The sequence below is a fragment of the Nycticebus coucang genome, chromosome 9, assembly GCF_027406575.1.
Source record: "Nycticebus coucang isolate mNycCou1 chromosome 9, mNycCou1.pri, whole genome shotgun sequence".
Taxonomy (NCBI): Eukaryota; Metazoa; Chordata; class Mammalia; order Primates; family Lorisidae; genus Nycticebus; species Nycticebus coucang.
Window position 1 is genome coordinate 47,400,881 of NC_069788.1, and position 16,135 is coordinate 47,417,015.

A 16,135-nucleotide genomic window follows, 5' to 3' on the forward strand; every position below is an offset into this window, starting at 1 on the left:
CAGTGATGTGTAGTTGGGGTGCTTGGAGGACTGGCAGACCTTTGGGAATAGGGGCAGCCCAGGTGGTGGAACTAGGAGCAGAAAAAGGAGAGAGTCTTAATGCCTTTGAGGCTGGAGGGCAGAATCGAGGGACTGAGGATTCCTTTCTGGCTCTCATACTGGACTCTCTTCTTCTTGTCCTGCCCCTTCCCAGGGTCCTCACCCTCAGGCCTCTTGGGGGCTACTGATGAGCCTCCTCCCTCAGGCCCCTCAACGACCCAAGGGGCCCGTGCCCCTCTCCTGCAGCAGCGCCCCCAGGAGCTGGGAGAGTTGAAGGTGCTGGGCAGAGATGAGACAGGACGCCTCCGTGTGGCCTGGACCGCCCAGCCCGACACCTTTGCCCACTTCCAGCTGCACCTGCGGGTACCTGAGGGGCCAGGAGCGCATGAGGAACTTCTGCCAGGGGACGTCCGCCAGGCTCTGGTGCCCCCACCCCCTCCTGGATCCCCTTATGAGCTGTCACTTCGTGGGGTCCCTCCTGGGGGCAAGCCTTCTGACCCCATCATCTACCAAGGCATTATGGGTACATCTTGGAGTCTGCTTTTCCTGAGACAGGGGGAGGAGCTGGGGCCATCAGGACTACTTGAGAGATAGTCTATATATTGAGGGGCCAGTGAAGGCTTGGGCTGACATTCGATCTGGGTGGTAGGAGAAATGAGGAGAGAAGAGGAACTGTGGGTTCATAGGAAAGATGGTTGGAGTGGGGATCTTAGAATGATGATGGAGGTGGGTGGGAAGAGAGGAGTACTCCAGGAAAACAAGGCAGGAGGGGGAAGGTCCAAGGGAGGAACAGGGGTTCAAAGAGAGAGATTGTAGGCCTCTGGCCCTCCACCTACAGCTTTCCTTGGCTCTTGTCCTATCCCCACTTCCTGGTCTGTCCTCTGCCCTACCCTGTCCTGTAGACCTCTCAGGTCTGGATACTAACCCTCAGCCTCCTCCTCATCATCATCACTTTTCCATAGCCCCTGACACACTCTTCCCTGGGAGCCATGGGAGGCTTGCAGTGGACAGCACCCCATGGTTCCATCAGCTGATTTCTGCTGGGGGCAAAAAAAGAAAGGGGCTTCACAGCCATCAGGACTTCACAAATGGATGAGGTTTGTAGGACTAGTGCAGGACGGGGCCTGGGGAGCCTCACTGTCACATCTCCTCTTGGTTCCTCTCTATGGTACCAGGGTGACCAAATCTCTCTCAAACTCCAGGCCATGTCAAGCTCACCACTAGGAGAGAAGGGGGGCTGAGTTCAGCCTTCCAACTGCTCTGAGGCAAGGAGGCCTGAAAACTTGGGGCAGAACCATGGGGACCTAAACACCCCCCCCACACACAAAGATCTTGGTGATGGAGAGGAACTAAGACCTTGTGAGGGATGGAGAAACTTCCACAAGAGAAAGAACAGAAATTGAGGGGGAAATGCCTCCCTTCTATGGAGGTCACAGAGGGCTGAGGGGTAGGGAAATAGAGGCTTCCAGGGAGGGAGCTGTCCAGGATGAAATGAGGTGGGTAGAGGAGAGGGAAGAAGGCAGGGGACAGAGGAATGGGTAAGTCCACTGTGCTTTGCTTTTGCCCCCTAAACCCCAGACAGGGATGCGGAGAAGCCTGGGAAGCCCTCAGGTCCACCACGCCTGGGTGAGCTAGTGGTGACGGACATGACCTCTGACTCCTTGCTCCTGCGCTGGACGGTCCCCAAGGGCACATTTGACTCCTTTGTGATTCAGTACAAGGACAGGGATGGGCAACCTCAGGTAGTGCCTGTGGAGGGGCCCCAGCACTCAGCCCCCATCACCTCCCTGGACCCAGGCCGCAAGTACAAATTTGTCCTGTATGGGCTCGTTGGCAAGAAGAGGCATGGCCCCCTGGTGGCTGAAGCCAAGATCTGTGAGTGAGATCTCCCACCTCCTGCCCTCTGTACTGTCTTGAAGGTCTTCCCAGGACATTGGGAACCTGCTTTAGGAGCTCTAGGAAGGCTTCCTGAAGGCAGTGGTGTATGAGCTAAATCCTGAAGAGAAATTAGTGGTGAGCAGGCAAGGGAGAGGTGGCCACAAGAGAATCCATGTCACTTTCCTGGCTGGAGAGCAGGGCACATGGGGAACTAAAGGGTCTGGTTTTAGGGTTTTCTGGGCTGTGCTAAGGGACTTGGGCCTCAGTTGAGGGCCCTAGGGGCCTCTGAAGGGTTAAGTAGGAGAGTGACATGACTCGATATTTATCTTACAAGTAGTACTGTGGCTGCTGCAGGGGATAACTGGCAAAATGACTTAAGGGCTGGCAAGAAATGATGGTGGCTTGGCTGGGATCATGGCAGTGGGGCTGGATGTGGGAGGTGAAGGAGGCCCAGGCAGTCCTCAGGGTTCTGGATCAGATACTACCATTGCCTGAGGCAAGGAACAGCAGTAAAGAGAACAACACAGTGTGGAATGCTTAGATAAATATCTGTGCATTTACTGAGAGGTGTCCAAGACATTCTAAGTGTGTATTATCACACCTGGGAGGCATGCCTCTTTATAGACAAGGAAAAGTGAGGCACAGAGAGGGAAAAGGGATGAAACCTCAGGGTTATACTGCCTTGCAGGTTTAGAGATCAGAGAGAAGACTTTGTGTGTGTGGGGGGGTGTCATTAGTGCCAGCAGACAGGAGCCAGGGTGAGAGTATGGGGGGGGGGGGAGACAGGACTGCTGGAACCCTGGGGGTGAGCAGAGGAAGAGGAGCCTACAGGGTAGCCTAAGGTGACTTGCAGGGAGGGGCCGAACCAGGAAAGAGGGGGCTCAGTCATACTTGTCAGATACCAGAAGAGTAATTCAAAAGCTATAAAGTGTCCACAAGACTTAGCAATGGCAAGGTCACCACTGGCCCCAATGAGAGCTGCCTGGTGGAGGTTAAAGCAGGGTGGGGAAGGTGATGGAGATGAGGACATGGCTACAACCAGTGTAGACATTGCTTCCTGGAATCTGGCCTGGGAATAGAGAGCAAAGAGGGAAGATGGAAGGTAGAGGGAGATGCCCATGGTAGGGTGGAGTGGGGGAGCTTGTTTAAATACTGACGGCACAGCTGCTGGGAGAGAAAGGATTGGTGATGCATGACGGGGGTTCATCGATGGGTCAAAGTTCCTGAAAAGGAGGAGAGCCTGGAGTTCAGGGACTGGAGGCTATCCCACACTGAAACGCCTCAAGGATGCGCTCCCCTCTGTTAGAGGAGAAACCAGTTAGTAGTTAGGTTTGGAAGCAGCGGAGGTTGTACTGGGAAGATTTCCCTGACTGTGGGGATGTGAAGGAGCCTAGCTGGGTTCCCCTCTTCCTGAAGCTCCCCCCCATTCCCGCTCCCAGGTTATGGATAGAGTCAGGGCCACACTGACTCTACAAGTCTATACAATGTTTTTTGTGTCATTTGGAAGAAGGCACCTCTTCCTCTAGATCAGTAGTTCTCAACCTTCCTAATGCCATGGCCTTTTAATACCATTCCTGTGGGTCGCGACCCCTTTGTAACAATGAAAGTACATTGCGGCATTAGGAAGGTTGAGAACCACTGCTCTAGATGGACATGGCTTCTCACCAGGGCAAATCACCTCTGTGCAGTGAACTGCCTGCATAACCTCACACCGCATCCCTATGTGGGAGAGGCGTTCACCTTTCTCCTATGACCTATGTCCCTCCCTTCTCTTTGCCCCCCTCTTCCTAGTGCCTCAGAGTGACCCAAGCCCAGGAACTCCACCCTGCCTAGGAAAGCTGTGGGTGACAGACCCTACCCCAGACTCACTGCACCTCTCTTGGACGGTTTCTGAGGGTCAATTCGACTCCTTCGTGGTCCAGTACAGGGACAGAGATGGACAGCCCCAAGTGGTACCTGTGGAAGGGCCTGAGCGTTCAGTCACTGTCTCCCCTCTGGACCCTGACCACAAGTACAGATTTGCTTTGTTTGGGATTGCCAACAAGAAGCGACATGGCCCCCTCATGGCCGATGGCACCACTGGTGAGTAGCAGCCACCTCAGCGCCCATGTGACCTCTCCTAGTCCTCTCAGCACACTTGCCCTCAGCCAGAAACCAGCTGAGCCACCACTAAGATGACTGACCCTGTGATCCTAGTCTGGCTCCTGGGCTGAGGGGCAGCCAGCCTTCCCCACACTGCTGGACCCCTTCCATCCCATTCAGCAGCTCCCCACAACCCAGAAGTTGTGTCATACCCTGGCTATATCAGACTTCCCCAGAATTTGGCACTCATACTAATCAAATAGTGAACCCCTTATGAGACACTGTGACATTCTGTCCAAATGTCAGAATGGGACAGCCTCATTCCCAGGCTGCCAGTTCAGCACCTAACTGGGTCCTCTTGTTTACAGCCCCAGAGAGGAAAGAGGAGTCCCCCCACCCTGAATCTCCTGAGCAGCCCCTCCTGGGGGAGCTGACAGTGACTGGCGTGACTCCAGACTCCCTACACCTATCATGGACAGTAGCCCAGGGCCTCTTTGACTCCTTCACGGTCCAGTACAAAGATACACAGGGGCAGCCCAAAGCAGTGCCCGTCAACGGAGATGAGAACGAGGTCACCATCCCTGGGCTGGAGCCCAACCGGAAGTATAAGATGAACCTCTACGGGCTTCATGGCAGGCAGCGTGTGGGGCCTGTGTCTGTGGTGGCCAAGACGGGTGAGTCAGGGCCGCAGAGGCCTGCGTTCTCTGCTAGCCTCCAGACTGTGAGCAAGCCCTGGCCAGGCTCCTTCTAGCCCCCTCCACCTCCTGTTTCTCAACTCTGATTCTGCCAAAGCCTCCACCCACCTCCTCCTGCACTGCTCTCCAGGCCTCCTTGTCCCAGCTCCTCCTTTCCTTCTTAGCCCTGCTTGTCCATCTCCAAGGGCAGATCCCATTTTTCCGCCATTCCAAGCACCCAAACTTATCCCTCCACTCTATTCTGTTCTCCTCACAGATGTCCTCACCATTCAGTCACGTTGTTCTTGCCCCACAGTTTTTACTGAGCTCCATAATGGCGTATTTTAGGCTGTGGTCACTTCTAAGCTTCTGTCCCCATACCCTTCTGCCACTGCTGCTCTGTTCAGAGGTGGCAGATCCAGGCTGCAGGAACAAGAGCACCACATTTCCCCAGCTTCTTTGCAGCTGGGGACAAAGGGCTCACTATCAGCACAGCATCCCAGCCTATTCCTCCATATCCCCAGCCTCACCCCTTCCAATGCTAATTCCTTCTGTGAATTCTATGCCAAGAGAATAATGGTTGGGAGCAAAGGCTCTGGACCCAACTGGTTGACTCTTACTACCAGCTTTGCAGCTTACTACCCAGAGGACCTTGTGCAAGTTACTTGACCTCTCTGTGCCTCGGCTGTCAAATGGGGATGATAATGGTTACCACTGCACAGAGTTGTTAGGATTAAATGAGTTGATGTATGTACAATACTTAATAGTGCATGGCACATCAAAACTGTGAGCTATTTAAGAGTGAGCTGCTATTTCTAGAAAAACTCACTTACCAGTAACCTTTTTTGCTTCTCAACTCCCTACCTTTTCCATCCTCACTGGGGTTCATTCTTACCGGTTTCCTCTTCAATCTCCTATCCCATGACCTAGGGAGTGGGTCCCAGAAGGGTGGGTTTCCCTTGTGCCACAGTCTCTCCACTCCACAGAGGCTTGGCAAAGGCCTAACTTCCCCAGATAGTGGTAATGTCCACAGGCATGTGATGCCAGAGCCCACCAGAGAAGAGCAGGGCCTTCCTTAGCTCCCACCAGCCTTTACCCTGCCCCCACTTTTCCTCCACTCTTTCCTGGATCTCTCCCTTAGCAATTTATTCCTTAGGGTTAAAGCGGAGGGGAGGGAAAGGCTGCCTGGAAAGGCCTTAGCAGGCCGACATTCCAGTGTTCTGTCCTGACTCAAGGGATGGGGCAATCAGAACTGGGAAAGCACAGGTAGGGAGATGCCGCGCTGCCCCTCCTCACTCTCTGAAGTCAGCACTGCCCCTGAGCATGACATAGAAGAATCATCAGAGGTTTCCCCTCTTCTCACTCAGCTCCTTTCTCAAATATGAGGGGACACTCCTCACCCCCACAGGACCCATCAGTACAGGATGTAGGTGGAGGCTATCTCAGTCCTCTCTATGCATAATGCCCAAATGGCTGATATAAAGACTGCATGAGTCCTGAGCCTACAGCATCAGGAGTATATTTGATGTGTGGACTCGAGCAAGCAAGTCATGCTTTAAGCCTGTATTCCCCCATCTTTTCTCAGCTCCTCTGGAGATTGTGGACGAGACCCCCAGCCCCACAGAACCCAGCACAGAGACCGCAGAACCCCCAGAGGAGCCACTTCTGGGGGAGCTGACAGTGACAGGATCATCCCCAGACTCGCTGAGCCTCTCCTGGACCGTCCCCCAGGGCCACTTTGACTCCTTCACTGTCCAGTACAAGGATAAGGATGGACAGCCCCAGGCAGTGCGTGTCGGGGGCGAGGAGAGAGAGGTCACGATGGGGGGCCTGGAGTCCGGGCGCAAGTACAAGATGCACCTGTATGGCCTGCATGAGGGGTGGCGCGTAGGCCCCGTGTCCACTGTGGGCATCACAGGTGAGTGAGGGGTAGGGCCTGATTTAGGGTAGGGCCTGATTTAGTTCCTTCCCACTGCTGGCCCTGACTTCCCTATAGCCAGTTTCCTTCCCTTGCTCCACCGTAACTAGGAAGCCCCACCTGCTTGGGGAAAACCTAGAAAGACAGGTCATTAGGGACTGGGCTACAACAACCTTTTGAGAGCCTGAGTAGGTTTGAACTATCTGTTTCCTTGTCTGTAAAGTGGTGATAACACCGGGCAGCGCCCATGGCTCAAAGAAGTAGGGTGCCAGCCCCATATGCTGGAGGTGGTGGGTTCAAACCCAGCCCCGGCCAAAAACTGCAAAAAAAAACAGGGGGATAACACCTACCTCACAGAACTGTTGTGAGAATTAAATGAGTTAACAGATATAAAGCACTAAGATTGGGCCTGGCACAAACTAAACATACTATCAAGTGTTTGCTGCTTTGATTATTATAATTATCTTTACTGTGGGATCTGCTTTATCCTCTTTGGCTGGCTCAGCTGTTGGTCAGAATGTGTGTGAGCCTAAAGCCATGCCACCCTGAATGCACCCAAGCTCCTCTGATCTCAGAAGCTAAGCAGGATGATCGTGCCACTACATTCCAGCATGGGAAACAAAGCAAGACCCTATCTCAAAAAAAGAGCTAGGCCAGCCTCAGTGGCTCATGCCTGTAATCCTAGCACTCTAGGAGGCCAAGGCAGGAGGATTGCCTGAGTTCAGGAGTTGAAGACTGGCCTAAGCAAGAGTGAGACTCCTTCTCTACTAAAAATAGAAAAACTAGCCAGGCATCATACTGCCTACCTGTGATCTCAGCTACTTAAGAGGCTGAGGCAGGAGGATCATTTGGCTGTGAGCTTTGATGACACCATTGCACTCTAGACTGATTGACAAAAACGAGACTCTGTCTCAAAAAAATAAGTAAAATTTAGGAAGATATGCAGAGTCAGGCCTGGCTAGAAGTTGGTTGGGAGAACGTGCAGGAGACATTGGTCTCTTCTTTATCAGTGCAGCCCAAACTTTCCTTTCTTTTTCTTTCCTTCTCCTGCTTCTCCTCCTCCTCCCTCTCCCCACCCAGCCCTTCTCCTTCTCCTCCTTTTTTAAGACAGAGTTTTGCTGTCACCACAGCTAAAGTACAGTGCAGCAGTGTCATCATAGCTCACTACCGCCTCAAACTCCCGGGTTCACGAGATCCTCCTGCCTCAGCCTCCTGAGTAGCTGAGACTATAGGATGCACCATGATGCCTGTCTAGTTTTTCTATTTTTTGTAGGGACGGGGCCTTGCTCTTGTTCTTGCTCAAGCTGATTTTCAACTCCTGATCTCAAGTGATCCTCCTACCTCAGCCACCCTGAATGCTAAGATTACAGATGTGAGCCACCTTGCCTGACCAAAACTTTTCTTTAACACTCATCTAGTGAGTGAATTCACAGCAAAGAACATTCCTCATGCCCCCTCTCTCCAGCCCAGTTATGGGATCACCTGAAGCACTACACAGGACCCCGTCTGGGCACCTCCTGTCCAGAGTGTCAGGCAAAGAAGCTGAGTGAGCAGCAGTGCCTCTGGGACCCTCTTGCCAACCTGCCTGGCTTGGTCACAATGAGAGACATCTCCTTTTCCCTTTGCTTCCAAAAACAGACACGCTTTTTTCAAAACAGCTTTTATCATAAGGGGAAAGATTAAAAAGATAAAGGTAGAAAAACAGATAGTTTTCCAGAAGACTGTTTCTGTATTTTTTTTTCGTAGAGTGCCATGGCGTCACAGCTCACAAGCAACCTCAAACTCTTGGTCTTAAGCGATTCTCTTGCCTCAGCCTCCCAAGTAGCTGGGACTACAGGTGCCCGCCACAACACTCAGCTATTTTGTTGTGGTGGTGGTGGTGGTTGCCACTGTTGTTTAGCTGGCCCAAGCCAGGTTCAAACCTGCCAGCGTCAGTATATATGGCCGGCGCCCTACCTACGCTGCCTGTTTCTGTATTTCCACAAACCTCAACCGAATGATGGCTTGGTTAATTTAGTTTACGAATTTTCCACTCCCAATTTATTTTCTTTGCCCCAGTCAGCATTCAAAAGAGCGAGAAGGGGAAAAGGCACCCTGAGTTTCTCTCCTCAGAGCCTGAAGTAGCAGGCTGGAGGCAGGTGCCAGGCCCAGAGGTGCTGCCAAAAGCTTTCTCCTAGGGTGATCCTGGATCTGGTCTTTCATTCCTGGGAACCACACTGGGCTTTGTGAGGCCTTTTCCCTGGTCCCCAGGGTAAGGGCAGGCTCTGTGAGACACTAACTGAGGTGGTGCAGTAGAGGAAATTTGAGTTTTGGAATCTGACAAACTGAGTTCCACTTCTGGCTTCCCCTGTTCTCAGCTGTGTGATCTTGAAAAACCTCCTCTCCAGCATCCTCATCTTCAAGACAGCAAACATCGCCCCACTTGTCCTAATAGAGGAAGTGATGTAACTTCTAACATGTTCTCAGTTCATCTGACTTTTGCTTAGACCTTCTCTTAAAGGAATCCATGTTATTTTTTATTATTTATTTTGAGACAGAGTCTCACTGTGTTGCCCTCGGTAGAGTGCTATAGCATCACAGCTCACAGCAACCTCTATCTCTTGGGATTAAGTGATTCTCTTACCTCAGCCTCCCAAGTAGCTGGGACTACAGCCACCTGCCACAACTCCCAGCTATTTTTTGGTTGTAGTTGTCATTGTTGTTTGGCAGGCCCAGGCTGGGTTTGAACCCTCCAGCTCCAGTGTGTGTGGCTGGCACCCTAGCCGCTGAGCTACAGGTGCTGAGCCAAAGATTAATTTTTTTTGTTTGTTTTGAAACAGAGTCTCACTATGTTGCCCTCAGTAGAATGCAATGGCATCACAGCTCACAGCAACCTCAAACTCTTGGACTCAAGTAATTCTCTTGCTCAGCCTCCCTTGTAGCTGGGACTACAGGCACCTGCCACAACACCTGGCTATTTTTTGTTTGTTTATTTAGCAGGTTGGTGCAGGGATCGAACCCACCAGCCTCGGTGCATGTGGCTGGCACCCTAATCGATAGGCTATGGGCATGGAGCCTCGTGTTCTTTTTTAGAGACAGAATCTTGCTCTGTCATCCAGGGTGGAATGCAGTAACATGATCATAGCTCACTGTACCCTCAAACTTCTGGACCCAAGCAATCCTCTCACCTCAGCCTCTGAGTTGCTAGAATTATAGGCACCACTGCACCTGGCTGAGAAATCTGTGTTTTGATGCTGGTTATCCTGAAACATGTATTTTTACATGCCCTAGATAAAATGGAGGATGGACATTGATATCGGTGACTAGTGCAGCAAAGGCATGAAGGAACTGGAGCCTAACTGAGCTCTGGGGCTGTGCCTGGCACACACGCACTCATGGTGCCATTGCCAGGGAACAAGACATGGAGCTCATTAGAAACACTTCAGAATTGGAAAATTCCAGCATGGGAACTGTCATACTCATGAATAGTTATAATCTCACTTTTTCCAGTTAAGCCAAGCCACCAACAATAAGGCTTGATGGTAAGGGACAGTTTCATTCCCTCACGGAAAGAAGTACAGAGAGGGCAAAAGTGAGCAGGAAGTGGATGCTACAGGAACTCATAAGCTTAGAAGGCAAATAAAATGAAAGAAAATGCCTGGCCTGGTTCCTGTCCATAGTAGATGTTCAATACATGTGGTTGCTATGGCCCCTCCCACCACCTTCAGCTGCCCCCAACCCTACCCCCCCAACCCAACCTCATTTCTGTCTGCCTGAGCCCAGGTCACCAGCCTGTTTTAAGCAGGTGTCACCTGCCTGGAGCCTAGTCTTGCCCTGCCCCACCACAGAAGCCAGACAAACAAGCTCTTGGGAGCCCCCACCCAACCTCCCATCTGCCATTTTCTCACTTGGGACCGACCACCTGAGATTGGGTCACCAGTGAGGAGTGCCTTTCCTACCAGCCCCGGCTCCTGCTGCTGCAGTGGGACCCGGCAATTCCTGAGTGCAGCCCTCCCAGCCCATACCTGCAGACCACTCATGTATCTTACATATATTTGTTGGGCACCTACTGTGCACTGGGCACTGGAACACAGCAGTGAGTAAGGCAAAGCTCCTGCTAGTCTGTTGCCTGTCCAGAGGCGGACAGGCAAAAAACTGCGTAAATACGGCGGTGGTACCACACTCGTCAGTAGCGAGAGCAGTGGAGAAAAGCAAAGCCTAGTAGGTGAGATGGTGACACTCAAGAAAGACCACTCAGGTCTTGGGGGAAAGAGTGTCCCAGACAAAGAGAAGAGTGAATGCAGAGGCTGGCAGGAGGGAAGGGGCCCCAGATGTCTGGAGGCAGCAAGGGATGCAGCGTGTTTGGAAGTGGAGTTGCAGGGAGGGCAGGTGGTAGGTGATGATGTGAGAGATGCACTTGTGGGAACTTGGATACCATGCAAGGACTCAAATTTTACTCCAAGTGAGGTGGAAACCACTGCGGGAACAGGCTGTGACTGACGTGTTAACGGGATCCCTCTGGCTGCAAACCAACAGACTGAAGGGTAGAAGGAAGGAGATGATCGGGGAGACTGTTATGATAATCCAGATAAGCCCCTGGTGCTTGGAGGTGGCCAGGAGGGGTCAGATTCTTTTTTTTGAGACAGTGTCACTTTGTCGCCCTCGGTAGAGTTCCATGGTGTCACAGCTCACAGCAACCTCTAGCTCTTGGGCTTAGGCGATTCTCTTGCCTCAGCCTCCAAAGTAGCTGGAACTATAGGCGCCCACCACAATGCCCAGCTATTTTTTTGTTGTTGCGGTTTGGCTGGGGTCGGGTTCAAACCCACCATTCTCAGTATATGGGGCTGGCGCCCTACTCACTGAGCCACAGGCACTGCCCAAGGGGTCAGATTCTGAAGGCAATGATAGCAGGACTTGCCCACGGGACTGATGTGTCGTGTAAGAGAGAACATAGGAATGACTGCAAGGATTGACTTGTGTAGCTGGAAGAATGAAGTTATTTTACTGAGGTGGGGAGATGTGGTGGGTGCAGATGTCAGAGGAAACTCAGGAGCACGGTTGTAGATTTGTTGAGTCTTACATACCAATTAGCATCCAAGGAAGATGTTGAGCATACATGGGTCTGTGGGTCAGCGGAGAGGTCTGGACAGAGGATATAAACCTGAAGTCATTGACATGCAATGGACTCCCAGCCACTCTCCAAGGTCTCAGTGAGAGCAAGTGCAACTTCAGACACCTGGCAAGGACCCAGTGAGGGACTGTTGGCCAGACAGATGTTGCCAATCAATGCAGTGCTACATCAGACCACCTCATGGGTACCACAATAGGAAGAGACATAATTATCACCAAGGGAAGAAGGGTTCTTTCTTAATAGCTCTCACCATCTCTGTCCTAGACCCCCAACAGGAGGAAGAGACCCTTCCAGCTACCGAGCCCCCCCTGGAACCACGCCTGGGAGAGCTGACAGTGACAGATGTGACCCCCAACTCCATTGGCCTCTTGTGGACTGTTCCTGAGGGCCAGTTTGACTCCTTTGTGGTCCAGTACAAGGACAGGGATGGGCAGCCCCAGGTGGTGCCAGTGGCCACAGACCAGCAGGAGGTCACAGTCTCCAACTTGGAGCCTGCAAGAAAATACAAGATGAATGTCTATGGGTTACATGGCGGGCAACGCGTGGGCCCCCTCTCTGTAGTAGCTGAGACAGGTGAGTGAGAGGTGAGGCAGTCCCCATCCATGGTACCCTGAGCTCCCTACCCCACAGCCCTTCTCCGGACCCTGCCTGGATGCTACATTGCCTCATGGAAAGCCAGACCCTGCAGGTCCTCCCTGGGCTCACACGCATCTCCGTCTATTTCATGACCCCATCGCTTTCCCTGGCTGGACCCTCCCCTGCTTTCCAGGTCCTTCCCCATCTCCACTCTGACCCCTCATCATGGGAATGTTTTCTTCCTATTTGGCCTAAATCCAGCCTAAGACTTTCTCTTTCTTGCGATTGTCCACAGCTGTTTCCTCCCCCTTCTCTTTATAACCCTGCTGTGACTTGAACCTGGCTGCCACCTCCCCCTTCTGCCCTTTTTTATTGGGGTTAAACCACCACACATCTCTGAACTCTTCTAGAGGGCCTCAGCTGCATGGTCTAAGTTACATTCCTTTCTGGCCTGAGGCAGTTTTTATCTCTCCAGGAAGCTGCCCTCTCTTTTGCTCCTGGCTCCTTCCTGCCCCTCATGGCCCCCTGGGCATAAATTCTCTATGATTTGGGTTTTTTCCTATGCCTAGGAAGAGGAAACGCCATAACTTTTGTGCAGTACCCCATCTGGTGAGACATGTAGCCCTTCTCAGAGCAATGTTTGAAAATCTATAAATGTATAGGATTATGAAGGAAGCCACTTATATTAATATACAATTATCAAAATATTTGTTTAAAACTCAAATTCATTATGGACTTATTAGTCCATTAAATTATAAGACGTGGTGGCATATTTGATAAACTACGACATTTAGAAGTAGTGATGGGGTGGCACCTGTGGCTCAAGCAGTAGGGCGCCGGCCCCATATACCCAGGGTGGCCTGTTCGAACCTGGCCCTGGCCAAACTGCAACAACAAATAAATAAATAAATAAACTTAAAAAAAAATGTTGTGATGAGTGTAAATAGTATTTTAAAGTTTTTGCAATATCTCTAAAGTAATGTAAAAACATCTAGGATTTCTGTTGGTTACAAAGTCATAATACTGCTATAGTTGGTTTCCTATATTGATCATTGAAGGAAATGCTACATTTTAGATAGAAGTCTGAAAATAAAGGTGTAACACTCTCCTCAAGGCCTTCAGCACCCAGGGGCTCTTCCTTGAGATCTCAGCCCTGTTCTTTGTCTCCCTGGATCCTAGGTACTCTCCCACCAGCCCCAGCCACAGAGGCCTCTGATCCCCCCTTGGAGCCACACCTGAGGGAGCTGACAGTGATGGACGTGACCCCTGATTCTGTGGGCCTCTCCTGGACAGTCCCTGAGGGTGAATTCGACTCCTTCGTGGTCCAGTACAAGGACAGGGATGGGCAGCCCCAGGTGGTGCCAGTGGCTGCAGACCAACGGGAGGTCACCATTCCTAACCTGGAGCCCTCCCGCAAGTACAAGTTCCTGCTCTTTGGGATCCAGAATGGAAGACGACATGGCTCAGTCTCTGTGGAGGCAAAGACGGGTGAGTGAGGACCCCGCAGCTGGGCCTGACCTCCCATCTCCCTCTCGTCTTCACACTCTCTCTGCCAGATCTTCCCTTTGTCCATCTCCTTTGTCTCGTTTGAAAAGCCACAGCCTTCCCCAGTCCAAACCAGACAAGGACCAGGAGAACGGGGCCAGTTCCTGCTGACTGGCCACTCCCTTGTTGACTTTGCTGCTGTTCTCCTCACTTCTGCTTCTCTTAGATGGGAGAAGCCGCAGGACCTTTGCTGGAGGATGGAACACGGGAGACTGGGGTGCTGGGCCTCCTGCCTCCCTGGGCCTTGCAGCCCATCACCTCCTCAGAGTTTTGCTCTCTCTCTCGTGATTTCCACCCAAGTTCTCACCCTCCTGTTTCAGATCTTTCTGATGCTCTATCTGCCTCCTGCGGAGGCTCCCTTTCCTCCTCCGTCCTCCTCCTGGAGCCTCAGAAATTGGGAGCCAGAGGATCCCAGCCCAGCTGTGCCCCTTTCCTGGGGCTCAGTCCAGGCCCTCCCCTGCCTCTGGGGGCTCCCTGTTGCCAAAAAACTCTTGCAATAACAATGCCGTCAGCGTCCTCACTGTCCAGGAAGGCAGCGGGCCAGCTCCTTCCCAGGCCTTGGGGTGGCTCTTTGGGCAGACAGCAGATCCTTTCCCAATCTGAGCTCCCCACACACAGGCAGCCCCCACTCCCCTTCTCCTCCCTGTGGGAGTCTTAATTCTCCCAGGCCAGCCAGTGCAGAATGAGAAAGAGAACAAAGAAGTGAGAACCACCTGCATTGTGACATCTTGCCTCCCCCACCTGCTGTCTGCCCCCACAGGGATCCTGTGCCCTTGAGTTTCTCAAGGGCCAGTCACATCACGAAGTATTGGCTCTTGGGTAAGAGGAGACAGGGAACAAGTCTGTGACAAGCTGCACCCTTCAGGAAAATAGTCCGTAATAGGTGGGAAGAGGCTGGACAGCAAGAAGAATAAGATGAGGAGGGAAGCTGGTGACACTGTTTTGCCAGAGATGATTCAGGAGATGAAACCCTCCCCACTTTGGACAAGGGGAGAGAGGCCTGGGGCAGATGGGGATGGTGGTGAGGATAGGAGGCGATGGAAATAAATGTTTTGGAGAGGCACTGACTGAGCTCTTGGGCAGTTCTGAATTTTTCCAACCCCAGAAGGAGTCAGTTAAGGAGTCATTGCGGAAAAAATAAACACAAGAACCTTTCTTCTCTGTCAGCTACCCAAGGTGACGCCAGCCCAGGGGCCCCGCCCCAGCTTGGGGAACTATGGGTGACGGACCCTACCTCAGACTCGCTACGCCTTTCCTGGACAGTCCCCGAGGGCCAGTTTGACTCTTTTGTGGTCCAGTTCAAAGACAAGGATGGGCCTCAGGTAGTGCCTGTGGAGGGCCACGAGCGCTCAGTCACTGTCACACCTCTGGATGCCGGCCGCAAGTACAGATTTCTCCTCTATGGCCTCCTGGGCAAGAAGCGCCATGGCCCCCTGACTGCTGATGGCACCACGGGTGAGGGGCATCCCCTGCTAGGCCCTGCTGTGCTCCCCTGAGGCTCTGGGCAGCAGGCGTTCACTTCTGGGGGCTGACATTATGGTTATTTGGCCCTAGACACTTGGGCTCAGATCCAGCCCCCCACACCCTTGCCCGAGCCCCTAGCACCAACCCCATAGGACTCAGCCATGCCAAGCCCTGTCTCCAAAACTTTCCATCCTGCCCTTCGAGGTCACCCAGCCCTCCAGAAACGGCTCAGCCATTTCCTCTCCGTGTCTCCATCTCAGAGGCCCGGAGTGCTATGGATCATACTGGAACAAAGCGTCCCCCAAAACCCCGTCTGGGGGAGGAGCTGCAGGTGACCAACGTGACCCCGAACTCCGTGGGCCTCTCATGGACAGTTCCTGAGGGCCAATTTGACTCCTTTGTGGTCCAGTACAAGGACAGGGACGGGCAGCCCCAGGTGGTACCCGTGGAGGGCAGCCTCAGGGAGGTCAGCGTCTCAGACCTGGACCCAGCCCACAGGTACAAGCTGCTGCTCTATGGGCTGCACAGCGGCAAGCGCGTGGGTCCCGTCTCTGTCATCGCCATAACCGGTGAGTACAGTGGTGGCCAGAACTTATTGTGCCCCTTCCCACCTGGCTTTCCTGGTCTGAGTTGTAAGCTTCCCATTTATATCATTTCCTTTGCTCCAAAAAGTTTCCTTGTGCCCCTTTCCCGTTAGTTTCCCCTAACCGCAGCCTCTGGCAACCCCTGATCTGCTTTCTATCATTATGGTCTTGCCTTGTGATCAAGTCCTGTAACAGAGTCATACAATATGTAGTTTCTACTGCTTGGCTTCTTGCTCTAGCATAATACTTTTAAAATTCATCCGTG

General features: G+C 52.4%; 1 protein-coding gene across 3 annotated transcripts in view; it reads left to right on the forward strand.

Annotated features, from left to right (window-relative positions):
• The window catches only part of TNXB (tenascin XB), a 68,260-nt gene that overhangs the window by 26,058 nt on the left and 26,067 nt on the right, over positions 1-16,135 (forward strand). For all 3 annotated transcript variants that reach the window (XM_053601353.1, XM_053601354.1, XM_053601355.1), the window contains 9 exons: positions 194-562; positions 1,618-1,914; positions 3,709-3,999; positions 4,368-4,673; positions 6,259-6,591; positions 11,966-12,274; positions 13,457-13,765; positions 14,990-15,277; positions 15,547-15,855. In XM_053601353.1, the coding sequence (XP_053457328.1) occupies positions 194-562; positions 1,618-1,914; positions 3,709-3,999; positions 4,368-4,673; positions 6,259-6,591; positions 11,966-12,274; positions 13,457-13,765; positions 14,990-15,277; positions 15,547-15,855 (2,811 nt within the window). The remainder of the gene's footprint in view (positions 1-193; positions 563-1,617; positions 1,915-3,708; positions 4,000-4,367; positions 4,674-6,258; positions 6,592-11,965; positions 12,275-13,456; positions 13,766-14,989; positions 15,278-15,546; positions 15,856-16,135) is intronic.